This window comes from Triturus cristatus, chromosome 8, assembly GCF_964204655.1.
Source record: "Triturus cristatus chromosome 8, aTriCri1.1, whole genome shotgun sequence".
In the NCBI taxonomy this organism is placed as follows: Eukaryota; Metazoa; Chordata; class Amphibia; order Caudata; family Salamandridae; genus Triturus; species Triturus cristatus.
Genome location: NC_140591.1, coordinates 323,569,661 through 323,588,921, shown reverse-complemented (window position 1 = coordinate 323,588,921; position 19,261 = coordinate 323,569,661). Strand labels below are relative to the sequence as shown.

General features: G+C 46.1%; 1 protein-coding gene across 1 annotated transcript in view; it reads right to left on the bottom strand.

Moving 5' to 3' along the window:
- CDK8 (cyclin dependent kinase 8) overlaps nucleotides 1-19,261 on the bottom strand; it is a 218,225-nt gene that overhangs the window by 48,401 nt on the left and 150,563 nt on the right. The window contains exon 10 of the mRNA XM_085621614.1: nucleotides 4,258-4,355. Within this exon, the coding sequence (XP_085477740.1) occupies nucleotides 4,258-4,355 (98 nt within the window). The remainder of the gene's footprint in view (nucleotides 1-4,257; nucleotides 4,356-19,261) is intronic.

Sequence of the window (19,261 nt, the reverse complement as noted above, 5' to 3'; positions counted from 1 at the left end):
TTCATTCTGATGGTATCCAAGTTAAATGTTACAAAAATGGATCAGTCTGGAAGCTGCTCTTGGTGGTTTAGTAAGTTGCCATTACTCTGGAGTCTGAGTGCTGCATATCATTGTTTAGTGGCATTTAACTCAACAGAATCTTTATTTTGAAGTCTTTTTAATACACCTACCGCTTCAGCTTCTCTCCAATGTTGACGAATTCCTCCATATGCTTCGAGAATGTAGATCGTTCTGCAAATGCATTTTATAGTATTTTCATCAACAACATTTTATGAGTTAACTGGTGATGAAATTTTATATTCCCAAGGGACAGTATGCAGCAACTCACCTTAGATACTACAAAAACTCAAGATATCATAAATGGGTATCCAAGTACAGCAAAGAAGTATCCTCTACTTAATTACCTAAATGTGTATCGCACCAAAGATCATCTCATTGTAATGGCATGGTGGCTGTGTTGGAGTAATTATATTACCATTGCCTCATTGTCAATAAACATCAAGGACCAGAAGCTACTCATTCTGTGTTTATTTGAGAGTGGTGCTTGCAGACTTGTATTACATTGGATTATTTATGTTCTTCCCTTTCAATGCAATTCAGTTAGAACGAACAAGTTACTTACCTTCGGTAACGATATATCTGTAAGACACATATATTAGTTATAGATTCCTTACCTCAGAATTACCCCCAGGCGTCAGACAGGAGAATTTTTTCTCAGCATTACCCCAGCGTGTCGGTTGACTCTGCGTTAGTCGTCGGCATTGTGATCTCCAGGATGACGGCGCAATATCTACTTTTCTTTACACAACATTCCACGACAGAAGCGCAGAGCCATGCAAGACACTGACCACTGGTGTACAAAACTAGTGCCCTGAAAGGAGTCCCCTACTCTAGAAGTCAGTTCGCAGAACGGGGATGATGGGTGGTGCGGTAAGGAATTATAACTTATATACGTCTCTTACAGATATATTGTTACCGAAGGTAAGTAACTTGTTCATCTGAAAGAGACTATTAGTTATAGATTCCTTACCTTAGAATAGATACCCCAGCAATACCAACCCAGGAGAAAGTCCTTGAGAACTGAATGGCCAAAGAAGCCGTCCCTCTGGACTTGACTACCCAGGCAATAATGTTTAGTAAACATGTGCAGTGATGCCCACGTGGCTGCCTGGCAGCTGTCACTGAGGGGCACTACACGTCCCAAAGCAGTAGTGGCTGCCATCGCCCTGGTAGAATGGGCATGCAGTTCTACCGGAGGTTCCTTTTTCACCAAGTAGTAGCAGATCTTAATGCAAACGACGACCCATCAAGAGATGGTCCGTTTTTGTACAGCCCAACCTTTTTTGGCGCCCACATAGTCAACAAAGTGTTGATCGTCCACCTGGAATTGTTTTGTGAGATCCAAATAAAAGGATAATGCAGGCTTTGGATCCAGACGGCGGAGTCTCTCCTCCTCCTTGGAAGGGTGCGGGAAGAAGGTGGGCAAAGTGATGGTCTGTCCTAAGAGGAAAGAGGTAGCCACTTTGGGAAGAAAAGAAGGTAGAGTTCGAAGGACAACCTTGTCCGGATGAACAGCAAGGAAAGGAGGTTTAGAAGAAAGAGCCTGAAGCTCACTTACCCTGCAAGCAGAGGTGATGCCAACCACAAAAGCAGTCTTTCAGGTCAAGACTCTGAGAGGACAATTATGTAGTGGTTCAAAAGGAGCACACAAAGTAAGTTAAGACCAGATTCAAGTCCCACTGGGGCATTACGAAAGGAATAGGAGGAAAGTGGTGAGTAATGCCCTTAAGAAATCTATTAACAATAGGGGACTTGAAAAGAGAAGGCGAAGAAAGGCTGAAATGGCCAAAAGATAGCCTTTAAGGGTGCCCAGGGCAGAGCCCTGCTGGGTCAAAGAAAGAATAAACCTCTGAAAGAGGGGCAGAAAGAGGATCCACAGCCTTTGCTGTGCACCATGCCACAAATTTGTTCCATCTACAGGCATATACCGTTTTAGTGGAGGGATGACTGGCTGCCAAGATGACATTACAGACTTCGCGAGGAAGGTCAAAAGCTGTCAACTGTCGCCGTTCAATCTCCACGCAAGGTGGTGGAGGCTGGACAGGTTCGGGTGGAGGACCGTCCCCTGTTGCTGCAACAGAAGATCCTCCCGAAGAGGCAGTCTGATCGGAGGATCGATGGCCATGTTCAGGAGCTCAGGATACCAGACTCTTTGTGCCCAGTCCGGAGCCACAAGAATGACTTGGGCCCGGTTGCGCTTGATTTTCTTCAGCACTCTGGGCAGAAGTGGTATAGGCGGAAACGCGTATAGAAGACCACAATTGCACTCGCGAAAAAAAGAGTTGCAGAGCGAGAGCTGCCTTGGAAATTCCAACACGCAAAACTGCTGACTTGGTGCGTTTTTTTCGGTGGCGAACAGATCTAACCATGGCTCTCCCCACTGCCGAAAGAGATTTTGCATCAACCTCCGATTGAAGATGCCATTCATGATCCATCATGCACCGGCGGCTGAGTTTGTACGTACTGGCATTCAGGGAACCTGCCAGGTGTTGATCCACCAGGGACATGCCCTGATGTTCCAGCCATGTCCAGAGGTGAAGCGCCACTTGACATAGGGTCCACGACCCCACCCCGCCCTGTTTGTTGCAGTACCACATGGCGGTGGTGTTGTCCGTGAACACCTGCACTACTCTTCCTTTAACAGAAGGAAGGAATGCTTTCAGTGCAAGACGAATCCCCCGGAGCTCCAGAATGTTGATGTGGAGCCCGGACTCCGGCGGAGACCAGAGGCCTCTGATCACCACCTCTCCCATGTGGCCATCCCATCCCATCCCATCTGTCACTACTGTGAAGACTGGTTGGGGAAGGGAGAGGGATCTGCCGTTCACCCAATACTGGTTCGTTAGCCACCACTACAATTGGTGTGCAGTGCCTTCCGAGATCTGGACATCGGAAAGATTCCCCTGATGCTGCGCCCACTGGAACTTCAGGTCACACTGCAGAGCCTGCATATGCCACCTGGCATGGTCCACCAGCAGGATGCAGAAGGCCATGAGGCCCAGCAGCCTCAAAGTCAATCTCACCGAAACCCTGGATAGAGGCTGAAACATCAGTATCATAACCCGAAAATCCCAGACTCGCTGCTCGGGAGGATAAGCCTGAAACTGCGATGTATCCAGAACTGCTCCAATGAAAAGGAGCTTCTGAGAGGGGATCAGGTGCGACTTTGGCACGTTGATAGTGTACTCCAGCGAATGCAGGAGGTCCACCGTATTCTGGAGGTGGGAGACAACAGCCTGGGGCGAGCCTGCCTTCAACAGCTAGTCGTTGAGATAAGGGAAGACAGGAACGCCTGATCTGCGCAGATGAGCTGCGACCACCGCCATCACTTTCGTGAACACCCGAGGGGCGCTGGTAAGGCCAAAGGGGAGCACTGTAAACTGAAAATGCTCGTGGCCTACCGTGAACCGTAGGTAACGCCTGTGGGCTGGCAGGACGGGAATGTGGAAGTAAGCGTCCTGGAAGTCCAACGCTAACATCCAGTCTCCATGGTCCAGGGCAGACAGGACCCGTGCTAATGTCAACATTTTGAACTTCTCCTTCCAGAGGAAGCGGTTGATGTCCCTGAGAATCAATATAGGACGCAGGCCTTTGTCCTTCTTGGGCACCAGGAAGTAGTGGGAGCAACAACCATGACCTACTTCTGGGACTCACTCGATGGCTCCCTTGGCCAAGAGAGCCGTAACTTCCTGACGGAGAAGGGCTAAGTAATCCTCCGAAATGCGATTGGCCATTTCACGCTCACATATGAAAAAAAACACTCACAAAAGCCCCATGGCACTTACTACAAGATGTAATGCTTCACTTTAAGAAGATGCTTGTAAGCCCCACTGCTAATCAGTAAATATTTGCTTTTCAATTTACTGATTAGCACAACTGGCAGCTGACCCTATTTACAGGTTAGACAACTGAAGAATAAAATGGTGTTTCTGTTATTTTCTTATAGTGGTGTGTATTAGCTTCAGGAATTAATTACCAGACAACAGGCATTAAAAGTTTGGCTCATCAGCAATCAACAAGAAAGGTACTGTCAAATAAAGTGATGTAGGATCATAACAAAACAAAATGTGCATGCTTTGCTGCACCTTGCCAGTGATGCAGCATTTCACCTCCTTCACATATGAGGAGGGCAGCAGCACAAAAAAGGGAAAACCACTATTAGTGCAGTTACAAAACTGTTATGAAGAGAATACATACTCTGAAGTGGGAAGTGGATCTTCTAAGAAATACGGATCCTGCATAGCTTGTTCTGAGGTAATTCTCTTTATTGGGTCCATCGTAAGTAATTTCTGAAGCTTGGAGAAAAAGTAAAGAAATTATTAACTTGTGGAAGTAACGAATAACTTAACACACCAACAAGTGTATTTTAATTACACTGCGTCACAAATCTGGCCAAAAGATTAACCACCTTCTTTGCTTCCTATGAACATGTGTAAGTATTAGAAATTACAAATTTTGTTCTAATGTTGAGGTCACTTTAACCTAAGCTATGAAGCCAATTGGAAAGATTCACTGTACACAAATATATTACAAATTATACAAATATTTATCAGAAATATGTGAAGGCAGCCACCAACTCAGCATGGTTAACCCTACTGACAACCAGCAACAAAAAGGTTAGGTACACCTACATTCTGAGCCAAAGAGTCGTGCACCTTCCTGCAAGTCATAACTTAAGCTTAAAACATCAAAAATTAGAGAAAAGTACGATACCTGATGGAAAATGAAATGTCACAATACAGTCTTGGGAGTACAACTAGGTAAGAGTTTTAAAGTGTAAATGTGAGGATTTCAAAAGTCTAAGAGTGTACCATCAATGGTATTTAGGGTTTCCTGCACAGACTAATTTTTAAGTTAAGACACAGAACCACCGGAGAATGTATACATCTTATTTAGAAAAGTTCTGCTTACCACTAAAGTCTTTATTTAATTGAGGAGTGGAGGGTCAGTAGGAGTGGGGGGGTGGGACAGAAAAGAAGCTACAGCCCATGTAAGGGAGTCATGTAAGCTTGTGCAATTAGGAAATCAAATCAGACCCTTCTCAAATCAGTATACTAAATCATCAATCAGGCCCACCAGTGCTTTCAAACTGGAGCGGAACATAGTCCAAAACTAGGACAAAGGAGAAGGAGGATATAAAAAGATAGCTACTTGAAACTAAAAATCCCCAGCGCAGATATCGGTCAGAGTCAAATGCGTAAATCAAAACTGTCCCCCAATAGGAAGAGACTCATTGTACCTCTAAAGATGTCAAAGTACTGCTTCTCTTACAGCGACCTTGCTTCGAATTTGCACATCCAGTCAGTAGTGCTTAGTGCAGTAGACGTTGGTCTTCCTGTAACATGTTTTTAAAAAGCAGCGGCAATTGTTACCACCCATCTTGCGGAGTAGATTAATACTATTACCAAGATTGACCTGCCTGCTTTAGTGTGATGCAATATGATATAGGCCCCTAACCATTAAGCTATGACTTGTTCTAGGGCTCAATGGGCCCAGCAAGACTGCCTAAAAGCCACAAATATTTGGTTGGTCTCTGCATGTAAAACGTCAGGCACCACAGTGGCTTCATTGAGATGGAAGTTAATAGGCATTTTCAGGACAATTCTTGAATTAGTCTTCAAGTAACTCATCACAAAATTGCAGATTTGAAAGTTTCATAAACGTTATTTGATCTTGATAAATGAAATGGCAAAATATAATGGCTAGTAGAAGATCATTTTCTAAGTCACATACCTGTTATATACCTTCTGGATAGGTACAAACAGCTTTCTGTTTTGTTCCCATGTCGGTGAGTGTTCTTTGGAGGTGGCAATGACCTAAAGAGGTCATTGGAAGAACAGCGACTGCCTTGCTATTTGACTTCTGTACCTTAAGACTGCCACCAGGTGGACCTCCACAGTGTCTCTTAGGCCAGATATGCTAGGTTACAATAGGACAGGATATCATGTGGATGAGTTGCAATGGATGTAACACTTTGTTCCAACACAAAAGTAGAATATCAGTGATTTAGACTGATAAGTTTTGTTGGTAGATGAAGACCTCACTGCGTGTAGAACACACCTACAGTTGCCCGGGTTATTGAATGCACTAATTTCCAGCTGATAAAAGTCCTGCTGTGACAGACAGGTAGGCTAAATTGTGATGACAACCATGGTATTGACTATTGGTGAACAGATCTGTGTGCACATAGGCCTGCTATAAATTGACTGATCAAGATGAGACCAGGCCAAGAAAGATCATCATGCAAGTTCTTTTCAAGTTTTTCAATCACTTTCAGGATCAGGGCATATTTTGGAAAAGCCTAGACAAAGAGACCAATTGTACCTTTGTCATTTATTGACTAGTGTGATCCTAGGACATCCTTACGAGAGGGTCAGCTTTTTACAAAGAAAGCGCTAGAATGCCACAGAGGAGTGCTGCAATATTCAATCTACTTTAAGTGTAGGGGGTAGGTTTAGCACAGTCACAGCATAACAATGCATCTCTGGAAAAGAGATGGCACATACCACAACTAAATGAAAAGGTTTCTAATTATGGTGATGTGGCTCATCTCCACCCACTAAGCATTTGATATCAATTTGCTGTTACCAAAAGTGGAGAGATTGTGCCGAGTGTAGAGGTTAAGATTTAAGGGATTCATATAGTCCGTTGGGACGACTGCTTAATGCACTGGGAGAGTGATTAAACTTCCTTGGGTTTAAGTCACTGCTTTTATTGCTTGCAATAAAACCCAATCAATTTTGCATAGTCACCCCAAAGGGTGTTGACAAGTGTCAATCTATATGAATTAACGGGTCTTACAATCGTCGTGGGTCTTAGAATATTCATGTTTTTTGTGTAAACTTGAATTAATTTCAAAATTCCTTGTCTATATATTGGTCTGTAACTACTACGCAAAGGTGTTGCTTATACTTGAACAAATTATTGTTGATGTTGACAAAAATGCATTAACATAATGAATAGTGAGTTTCAGATTTGTTAACTATACTAAGTGGGTACAAGAAGAAGAGATTTTTGTATTTTTGTGTAATGTATTCTTGGTCCAACCCCTCCCTTGTTTTAAGGGTACCCTTCTTGTTTCACAAGGGTTCTTAAAGACAAAACACCTCTCTGATGGATAACCCTAGGGCAAAAAGGGACCTACCATAACACCTAGAAAAACAAAGTGCTTAATAGCAAAATACTGTTTGGGAGTTCTGTTGGATCGTTTCTGGGTAACTTGACCTCAGGCAGCATTATCTGTGTAGCTCTGGAATAGATAGAGCACTGGGGAGGACATGTAGATAACTGTAGGGAAGAAATCTGTGAATCTGGTTTTAAACAGACTATGCTTCTAAGAAGGAGCAATAATAGAGGTTCTTGCCAGATGATCGTTTTCTATGACACTCAATGTGAAGAGGAGAAGCAATGTACGCCATTACAGCCTTCAGTAACTGAAATGACAGAATTTAGCCCTTTATGGTAATATGGTACCTTCCTAAAGAGTAACTAAGTGTATCCACTGCCACCTGTGTAGTTAATAAGAGTTATTTGGATCAAATAACAAAGCCTCCTGAACACTAAAGTTTAGCTACGTGCACCAACTGTCGAATGCCTGTATAGTAACCCCAGTTCACCAAATTAGAAACTATGGAAATTTCCATGTAGAGACTGCGCCAATAACTGCATATTAAATCCAAGTCGTATGGATTCAAGCACAGCCATATGACCAGGTGTTTCTCTGTGAGTGGTGGCATCTACTCTGCCTGGATCGTAAAAGAAAATCCCGTAAAGGTCGAATTTTGCTGGGTGTTTAGTGATAGTGTTAAACAGCCTGCTATGCTGGTACATTCTTTCAGCATATCATTATTTGCCTTGAATATTAATGATAGATGCAGCAAAACACTATCACCAACAGGAAGAACCTACAACAAGTCTTAATTTTCAACAAAAGTAAAAAGTAATATGCTACATGTTGAATTATGACAGAAAGTGTAAAAAGGCAAACGGATAAAAATGGACCCTTCTAAAAGGAGTGACAGCAGGCCACATAGGAGCTGCATCTTTCCTCTTAAGAGAAGATATTGCCTTATAGAAACTCAGGCTACAGCAGATGAACTCCAAAATAGGTAAATGTTGCTGAATGGGAAGTATAACATTTCAGTCATTCCTGATATCCTGGACAAGGCTAGGCAAAAGGCATTCTTTCCCAATGATTATTTGCTCTTGTGGTATTACCCTCTGGTGCAGTAACTGCCTCCACTTTATAATTTATCAAAGGCTCTCTACAGACATGGTCTTTGTAGCAGTTTGAAACTGAACCAGGAGTTTAATTATTTAGTTGCATATAATCAGGTTAATGGACAGAACACCTGGACAGGTACCATAGGAAGAGGTCATCCAATAGACAAATGCAAAGGTTACCTTTTAGCCACAAAGCAACTATGGAGGAAACATTAATGACGGTTCATAATAAAAACATTTAAATCGTTGGCTAATAGGTAAATTATTTTGATTCGGAAATAAAATATTTTGGAACAAAGGGATGTCAGTCTGCTCAGGCATCGTTGACGTGCCAGAGACACGTCTATCTGCGACCGGATGATGCCAGACTCCTGTATGTTCTCCCCCAGAATCAAAAGTATAGATGACATACTCTCTCTCCCTCAACTGACACATGTTTACACTTAAACACTCGCTCAGGACCTAGGTAGAACATTGAGAGAAGGAGCAACCTTCGTTATCTCAAGCCAGATATTTGATGCAGTCCAAAACTTGGCTCAATTCAACATTAAATCTTGATATTATCATTGCTTTATCTCAAAACTATAGCATTATCATACTGAACAGGGCAGACAAGTTAAGTGGTGGGGGTGGGTTAGCATTTATCTGTAAATCCACCATAAATTAGACTTTTGTCACCAAAGAACTACAAAACCCTTCTTTTTTTAATAGACCACACACCCTTACAATCAACTGGCTGAGCCTTAATTTATAGACATCCAGTGCCTAAAAAGGATTTAAGAACCATTCAGTCAGATCTGTTGGCTAACCTGTGTTATTAAATCTAGTCCATTTCTGACATTGAGTGATTTCAATTATCATTTTGAAGATACCTTGGATTCCTCCAATAGGAGGCTCAATGCTCATTTGAAAGCCACAGAATCCATCCAAAGAGAACGGGCCCACTCATATTGCATGTCATATGCTGAATATCTTGCTTACAAATTTTAAGGTTTGGTGCATCCCCTTAGACCAGTGCTTTGGACAGACCACTATCTTATGTATTTTTGGAGTAATACGGATAGCTTCACCCTTGGAAACTGATAAACAATGACAACTTTTCTCAAGAGCTAGCACTCCCAGTCATATGCCAGTCATTGGACATAAATATCATTATGAGTTATCATTTTTCTATTTCTACAACCTTAGACAAGATAGCACCTGTGCAATGCAATAAGTTCATTGCTAAGGACTCTGGGATGAAATGGAAATTAGAACTGAATCACAATCAGAAATCATGACAGGAGAGCACCAAAACAAACACTTCTACAAAAAGTTAGCGTGGCCTGGAGAAATTATTTCACAGAAAGAATAGACGAAAGTGGGTCCACCACTAAAGAGCTTTTAAATATTATTAAAGAGCTTTCTAACCCCCTTCTCGGCTTCCCTTGTACACTGTTCTCTGTCACTACATGTTTTGAAAACAGACTAATTTTAATACCCTTTGAATCATTTACAAGATCTTCTGAAACCAGGTTTGAAACACAATGTTGAAAATTTCAAAAGCATTTCTAGACTTAGACAAACCATACAGTCGATCGAGTCAGGCTCCTAGGATGATACCTGCACTTTGTTTGTATGACATTCCAAAGCATGCTTTTACCACGCATGTCTTTGTTTTTTTTTTTTTTACAACGCATGCCTTCACCACACATATTCCCCTACCCAGCCCCAAGTCCTAAAAATACTTTTACCATCCTATGCCCTATCCACCCTAAATCCTAAAAATACTTTTACCACCCTATGGCTCTACCCAATCCTAACCCCTAAAAATTCAATTATCACACAATACCCTTACCCACACCACCCAAAAAAGCCAAAGAAACCCAACACCCTTACCACTAAACCCTAAACATACCCTTGCCACCCAATTTCCCCTACCCACCTCAAAAAACTAAAAATACCCTATGCCCCTATATATAGACATACATACGCTCACCTTAACTATACTTACCATGTGTGGTAAAGGAATATGCATGGTAAAGATTTGCGCTGTAAAGGCTGCGTGGTAAAGGCACTGGGTGGTTTCAACTGTGTTGTAAAGGATGTTTCACTGCCCTTTTCATATTTTAAAGGCCTATTCAGAACTTTGTATCCCTTTCTTAAAGGATCCAATTAACTTGTCCCTAACAACTGCTAAGTACCACAGGTCTGGAAGCACACCAATGAGTCCCCAATACAGTAAATGCCCTCAGCCAACCCAATACATTTCTCCAACTATCGACCGATATCCCTCATTCCATTTCCGGACACAATTTCCCCAAAATTAGTTAATTCACAATTGTTGGTCTACATAGAGGAGAACAATCTGCTGAATGCCTCTCAGTAAAGTTTCAGGGCTGGCCACAGCACTGAGAGGGCACTGCTTTCAGCTACGGATGAAATTAGGCTTAGATTGGATACAATTTGCTGGGCGGTCCTTATTCGACTTGATCTCTCCACTGCTTTTTATACCATATCCCATGCTTTTCAGATAGAAATGCTGCATGGGATCGATATTATTTCAAGAGCCGTGGCCTGGCTTCAATCTTGCCACCTTTTAAATCAGAGCACTCTTCAATCCCCCGGGGATTGCAGCTGGGTTCATCATTAAGCCTCATGCTCTTAAATATTTGCATGGCCCCTTTAGCAAATATTATGAAAGTGTGTGGGTTCGGTAACACCTTATCTGGTAGAAACTCTATCTAGCCGCAGATTCCGTATCTTAGAATTATCCACAAGCATCAGACTGGATCCAACTTTTTGTAAGCCATAACCTGAGCGTCGGTAAGTGACGTTCAGCTCTGCATGGCGTCGTCCACGCCAGAAGGTATGTGTACAGTGCCTATATAGGTGTCACCCCGGTGCGCATATATCAATTCTTTGCATGACTTTCCACGCCTAAAGCGCGGAGCCAAGAAAAACACGCACCTGTGGTGCGTTAAACTTGGGCCTTTAAGAGGGGAAATCTCTTTACTCTGAATCTGCTCTTATAGGGGGGGGATGGGTGAGTTTGTAAGGAATCTGCAGCTACATAAAGGCGTTACCGACCGTAAGTAACTTGATCATCTGATAGAGACTTGTGGCCGCAGATTCCTTACCTTAGACTAGATACCCAAGCAATAACTTCCCGGAGGTGAAGCTGCAACAAGAATTCCACTAGAAAAACCTGTAGGATTGAACAGGCAGAATGCCAGTCTCGATGGGCCCAACTGTCGAGGCAGTAGTGCTTTGTAATGTGTGCAGAGAAGCTCACGTTGCTGCCTGACAAATTTCCACAATGGTGACTCCACAAGCGAACGCAGTGGTCGCAGCCTTTGCTCTGGTAGAACGAGCTTGCAAACCTTCAGGAGGTTGCTTTTTGGCCAATGAGTAACAGATTTGATGTAGAGCATGGTCTATCGTGAGATGGTCCCTTCTTGCACCACCTTTTCATTTTTTTACTCCAACGTACCCTATGAGTTGATCGCCCAGCCGGAGCTCTTTTGAGCGGTCAAGGTTGAACGACAAGGCTCTTTTTGGGTCTAGCCAATGGAGTCTCTTCTCTTCTTTAGAGAATGAGGTGGAGCGTTAAATGTAGATAGGGTGATGGACTGACCTACATGAAAGGAAATGACAACCTTCAGTAGGGAGGAGGTTCTCGTTAGAAAAACCAGCTTGTATGGGTAGATGCTAAGTTACTAAGGCTGAAATGATAAAGCCTGTAGCTCACGGACCCGCCGGGCAGATGAAATTGCCACTCAAAAGACTAACTGTAGGAGAAGATGTGGCGCAGTCGCCAGAGCTGCTGACTTGGGAGCTGGGGATCCGGGTTCGAGTCTCTGCATCGGCGCAACATCCTGTGATTAACGCAAATCATTTAATTGCTCCGTTCCCATGGACAGTGCCTGGATACCTTCATGGGTGAATCTACAAACTTTAACTTGAACCTTTATTTAGTTAGAAGCCTGATAGGACAGTTGTTTAACTGCTCAAAAGGAGCACCCTTCAGGAATGTTAGGACTAAATTGAGGTGTCACTGAGGCATGATGAAGGGATTAGTAGAGAACACGTGTTGGAGACCTTTCAAAAACCTATGTACACTAGGGGACTTGAACAGGGATGGCTGGTCTGATAACCACAGAAATGCAGAGATGGCCTTTTAAGGTGCCCAAAGCAGAGCCCTCTTGGGCCAGAGTAAGAATAAACAGAAGAACTTGGGAAAGTGGTGCAGATAAGGGATCAAACTGCTTATCTGTACAAAATGCAACAAACTTGCTCCAACAGCAGGCATACACTGTCTTGGTGGAGGGACATCTGGCTGCCAAGGTAACATTGCAGACTTCGGGTGGAAGGTCGAGAGCTGTCAACTGTTGCTGCTCATTTCCACCCCTGAAGGCGAAGCATTGCCAGGTTCGGAAACCTAGCAACCCTCCCTTTTGCTGCGACAGAAGAGTCTACTGAAGAGGCAGCATGATCGGAGGACCTGTGCTCATGCTAAACAACTCGGGATACCAGATTCTGTGCCCAATCCAGAATGACTTGAGCCCAGTTGTTCCTGATCTTCTTGAGAAATCTGGACAGTTGTGGTATTGGTGGAAAGGCGTATAGAAGACCTGAGCTCCATTCGAGACAAAGTTTCTCTGAGCAAGAGCCGCCTTGGAAACTCAACGCGCAAAACTGCTGACATTGCAAGTTCTCAACGGAGACAAACAGATCCAAACAAAGCCCTCCCCATTCTTGGAAAAGACCATACGCCACCTCCGGAGTGAAACACAATTCAAGATCTGTTAGGCATCAACAGCCGAGTTAGTCTACCCTGGAATGGAGAGCCCATCAGGTGCTGAATGACCAAGCATATGCCCAGGTGTTCCAGCTATTTCTAGAGGTGCACAGCCTCGTGACAAAAGGTCCACGTCCCCACTCGCCCTGTTTGTTGCAGTACCACATGGGAGTGGCATTGTCTGAACACTGGAACCAGCATTTCCATGAGTGAATTAAGGAGTCCTCTGATCTCCACCTCTCCCAGATGGCTGGCCCAGCCCAGAATCTGTCACCAGTCAGCTCTGGGCCGGGAAGGGAGAAGCGTCCGACACTGACCCAATCGCTGTTTGTCAACCATGTGTGGGTGTTTTGCAGTTCCCGCCGAGATCTGGACCATGTTGGAGAGATTCCTGTGATGCTGTGCTCACTGGAACTTTAGGTCCCACTACTGTGCCTACATTTGCCAGAGGGTGCAAAGAGGCCATGAGGCCCAACAGACTCAGAGTTAGTCTCACCAAAATCCAGGATAGAGGTTGAAACGTTGGTATTATAGCCTGAATATCCTGAACCCGCCACTTAGGAGGATAAGCCCAAAACGGCTGTGTCCAGAACAGCTTTGATGAAAGGGAGTGTCTGAGAGGGAGTCAGGTGTGACTTCGGCACATTGATAATGAAGCACAGAGGTTGCAGAAGGTTTGCCGTAGTCTTGAGGTGGGACACTACTGCTTAGGGCAAGCCCGCCTTCAACAGCCAATCGTCAAGGTAGGGAAAAACTGGAATCCCTAACCTCCACAGATGAGCTGCAACCACCGCCATCTATGATATGAACACCCGATGGGCGCTGGTAAGGCCGAAGAGGAGCACGCAAACTGAAAGTGCTCATGGCCTATGGTTGAACTGCAGGCAGAACTAGGATTGGAAAATAAGCATCCTGCAAGCCCAGCGATACCATCCAGTCTCCTGGGTCTAGGGCAAACAGGACTTGTTAGCATTTTGAATTTCTCCTTTTTCAAGAAGAGACTGAGAAGGTGCGTGTCTAAAATAGGACGAATTCCCTCATCCTCCGTGGGCACCAGAAAGTAGGAATAGCAACCATTACTTACTTCTGATGCCAGCACCTTCTCTATAGCTGCCTTGGAGGCTAACACCGCCTAATGAAGCAAAAAGAGGTGGTTCTCCGTCAGCTTGTCGTAAGTAGTTGGCATGGGTGAAGAGTGGTCACAAGTGGGATGTAGTAGCCTCTTTAGATGAGCAGCAAAACCCAACGGTTTGATGTTACTGATATCAAGTAGGGCAGCTGATGGCATATCCTGCCACCCACTGGATGCCCATGATGGTAGAAGGGCATGCTAAAGGGGTTTGGAGGCTGCGGCTGCTGGGGGGTATTGGACTGGCTCGACCTCTGGCTCCCTGATACACATGGTCTGTGGGAACGGAGTCCTCGCACACAAAACTATTGTGCGGATCAATCAATCAATCAAACATTTGTATAGCGCACTACATACCCGTGAGGGTCTCAAGGCGCTGGGAGGGGGAAGGGGGGCGCTACAGATCGAACAGCCAGGTCGTGAGTAGCCTCCTGAAGGTCAGCAGATCTTGGGTCTGTCGTAGGCTCAGTGGGAGGGTGTTCCAGGTCTTGGCGGCGAGGTGGGAGAAGGATCTCCCGCCGGTGGTTGTTCTTCGGAAGCGCGGGACGGTGGCGAGTGCGAGGTCGGCGGAGCGGAGCTGGCGGTTGGGGACATAGAAGGAAAGTCGTCTGTTGAGGAAGGCTGGGCCGGTCTTGTGGAGTGCCTTGTGTGCATGGATGAGGAGCTTGAAGGATATCCTCTTGTTGACGGGCAGCCAGTGTACGTTTCTTAGGTGGGGGGTGTTGTGGCCGTGGCATGGTACGTCGAGGATCAGTCATGCCGAGGCGTTTTGGATGCGTTGCAGTCGTTTGATGAGCTTGGTCGGGGCTCCTGCGTAGAGGGCGTTTCCGTAGTGGAGTCTGCTGCTGACGAGGGCCTGGGTGACTGTTCTTCTTGTATCTGTCGGGATCCACCTGTAGATCTTGCGGAGGGTGTTGAAGCAGGAGGAGGAGACGGCGTTGACTTGCTTGGCCATGGAGAGCGTTGAGTCGAGGATGATTCCCAGGTTGCGTAAGTGGTTGGTGGGTGTCGGGGCTGCCCCCAGTGCCGTCGCTCACCAGGAGTCGTCCCAGGCTGAAGGGTTGGAGCAGAGGATGAGGACCTCCGTTTTGTCCGTGTTCAGCTTCAGTCGGCTGATCTTCATCCAGTCGGCGAAGGCCTTCATTCCTTCATGGAGATTGGCTTTGGCGGTGATTGGGTCCTTGGTGAGGGAGAGGATCAGTTGTGTCTCGTCGGCGTAGGAGATTATGTTGAGGTCGTGCTGTCGGGAGACGTGTGCGAGCGGGGCCATGTAAATGTTGAACAGTGTCGGGCTGAGGGAGGATCCCTGGGGTACGCTGCAGATGATCTCAGAGGCTTCGGATCGGAATGGGGGAAGGCGGACGCTCTGGGTTCTGCCGGAGAGGAACGAGGTGGTCCATTGCAGGGCTTTGTCTCGGATCCCTATGACGTGGAGGCGTGCGCGTAGTGTGCGGTGGCAGACGGTGTCGAAGGCGGCAGAGAGGTCCAGGAGGATGAGGGCTGCGGTCTTACCGTTGTCCAGCAGGGTCCTAATGTCGTCGGTGGCGGCGAGGAGGGCGGTCTCGGTGCTGTGGTTGCTGCGGAGCCCTGACTGGGAAGGGTCCAAGATTCTGTTTTCTTCGAGGTATCGCGTTAGCTGTCTGTTGACGATCTTCTCGATGACCTTGGCCGGGAACGGGAGCAGAGAGATGGGCCAGAAGTTCTTGAGGTGTCTAGGCTCTGCCTTGGGTTTTTTGAGTAGGGCTCTAGGGTCTGCCTTGGGTTTTTTGAGTCGGCCAGGTTTGCTAGGCACATACAGATGCGTTTGGAAGCCCCTTCTTTGGCCACAACAGGGGAGGTAGGCAAACTGGGTTTGGTGTGAGACCATGGAAAGGCCCAAGACCTAGCCCTACTGTTCATGAGGCACTGGAGCGCAGAGTCCGCCTTCTCACAAAACAAACAAAAGCCATCAAAGGGCATATACATAGGTGAGGCCTGGACATCATCCAAAAAGCCAGTAATTCTCAGCCAGGCGTGGCGCCTAAGGGACACCGAGGATTAATTTGTCCTGACCAGTGAGTCTTTCGTTTCCAGCCCACATCGCATAGGGAACATGGCTTGGTCCCTCCCATTAGCAATTTCTTGAGAGTGTATGGCTCGGTCCTCCTCCGAAACCATATGCAGCACTTGCACAACAGAGTCCCAGATGGTATGGGCTATCGACCCAAGAGGCACGCTGTGTTCACCGACCACATTGCCAGGCTGGAAGAAGAGAACATCCTCTTACCAAAGGTATCTGACTTTTTGGATTCCCTGTCCAGTGAAGTGGATGGGAATGCACAGGGGTGAACTTCGGAGGTGAAGGCTAGGACCACCAAGTTTTCTGGGGGTGGGGAGCTGGGAGAGAAAATTGGGGTCTCTTAGGGTGGGGCAACAGCAGGTGGCAATTGTCCTATGTACAGGAGCCCCTGTGCAGGACTTGGAGCAGGACCGAGTAGGACATCTGCAAGAGCTTCATTAAAGTGGAGTAATGGTTCTGTAGGGGCAACTCCCAGTTGAAGCACCTCCATCAAGAAGTTCATCTTGGCTGCCATGGAGGGCAGCAAAAGGTTCAGCTGCCCTTCACACCCCCATTGCGAAAGAGGCACCCTCCTCCGTAGCCACGGTGCGGAGGAGGGAGGGGTTTACGTGGCCAGCATCTGCAAAGGTGTCCAGTCCAATGGCATCCGCCAAATCCTCAGACCAGTTGTCCTCAGTCTCTTGTAACAGGTATCCATAAGGAGCTGCACAACTCTCCCATTTATTCCCTATTTCAGACCTCTGGTATGAATAAGACAATGGCTCAGTTATGGGAGTGTTCCCCTGACGAGATGACAGGGATGGCGCCACCGCAAGGAGTCAGTGGCATCGACCCTGGAGCAGGCGCCCGAGAAAGTCAAGGTTGCTCGACCGGCGAGCTCCGGATCCATCAATTGATCCTAAGGGCCTGACTAGTGATGGGGGTGTACCTGCTGGCGGAAGACCTGCAGGGCCCAAAGGCACTCTACCGTGGACAGATATAATGTGCATGGCCTCATAAAAATCACGTAGTTGGACGGGGGTCGCTTTGCTCCTAAAAACTCTGGGAGGCATAAAGACGGGCCAGGCTTCACCACAGAGCTAGTCCTCAAGTACCAACGCTCTTTTGTCTCGCTGGATGACTTCGACGAACGTGGGGAAGTTGAAGATTTCTTTGACTTCGTGCTCTTTTTGTGTGGGTGGGACTTAACGAATTTCACGACAACCTCATCTGCGACAACGAATGCTTAGAGTGGCTTCACGGCCATCTTGTGACCTTCCTCTCGACAAACACCGTTGTGACATCGCACTGCGAGGAACTTGAGGGACTGCTCCTTTAAGGCCTTTGGGTGCAAGTCGCTGCATTCAACGCAGGTCTTGGTGTCCTGGTCGTGCTCCAAACATCAGAGGCAAATCAAATGTGGGTCCGTCACTGACAGCTGTCGATGGCGGGCGCCACAGAGCTTGAAACCAGCCTTCCTAGCGGACATCTCGACACACCAGGATACAAAATCTTGAAAAAAACTCTCAACAGAACGTCAAAAAAGGGTCAGTCAAAAAAGACAGGGGGTAACTCTTCTTCGGGCCTGTGCTGACTGACCGGACATCAATGTGCTGGGGGACTACATAGGCACCACACACATCACTTAGGCACGGACGGACGCTACAGAAACACTAAGTGGAGCCGAATGACACCAGGGGTACTGCTCATAAACAATTTCCGGGTCCAGTCTGGCGCCTGGGGATAATTGGAAGGTAAGTAATCTACGGATGTCATATCCTATGTGGACAAAGCACCGTTAGTAATATCTATCTTCGATGTACATGGGAAGAATAAACTGAGATTTCAGGAATGTCTTTGCCCAATGGCCTGACGAATGCAACACTTTTATGCCATTTAACTTCAGGCAGTTCTGAGATCATTCTGTTTGGCAGGGCTAATAGCCTCTGGACAGGTGATCTGTGTCTAGGGAATTCAGTGAGGCCCCTGTACCTAAATATGTAGCCAAGAACCTTGGTATTTGAATAGAAAACAAACTTAGTATGAAGGAGCAGGTTAAAGCGGTCGGCGCTTGCTATTGTACTTTGTGGATGCTCCGCAAAGCCTTTAACTGGCTTCCACTGAATTGCAGAAAAATCTTTACTCAAGCACTTATACTAAGCCGGCGTAACTACAGGAACGTCCTTTACGTAAGATTGGAAGAACAGTTCCTAACAGGACTTCAAACAGTTCACAATACTGCAGTGACATTGGAATGCAGTGCTTCAGCTAGAGAAGCATCTGCGCAGATACCAAAATCTCTCCATTGGCTGCCAGTGCATATGAGGTCTGTATTCAAGTTGTTGTGTCACGTACACAAGGCCCTTACCGAACTTGGCACACTATCTGAGAACAAAGACTAGATTTTCCATTCCCAACAGAATTCTTAGATTCTCAACCTTGGCATATTCTCTGCATCTATGCATCCGCAGAGCCAGAACAGGAGCAAAAAGTAACATCTTTCTCCATTCATGCAGCATGGCACTGGAATTAACTTCCGGAGAACCTATGTCTAACAAATAATCACTGCAGCTTCAGAAAGCGGTTAAAAACTCTATTTGTGTTCACTGTACGATTTAGGCTCACTGATCCATGATAAACGGAGTGGGAGGGAACTTATTAGTGAGTCCCTTAATAAACCTCAACACTATAGGGCAAAATGTCAGATAAATGGGCTTTGAAAGGGGAATTTTCCCCACACCACTTTCCAAATTTCGCCCATCAGCCAGCATAAACTGTTTTGGTGGAGTGTCTTCTGGCCGATGCTATAACATCCACCACATCAGGAGGAAGAGAAAAACAACTCTGATTGCCCCGTTCAATCACCAGGCATGTAGGCGCAGGCTCTGGAGGTGGGGGAGGGAGGTTTAGCCCTGCGAGAGGAGGTCTGCCCTGTGAGGGAGACGGAGCAGCGCAGACAGAGAGGTGAAGGAAGTCTGTATACCATACCCTTTGCGTCCAATCCGGGGGTATTAATATGACTTGGGCCCGT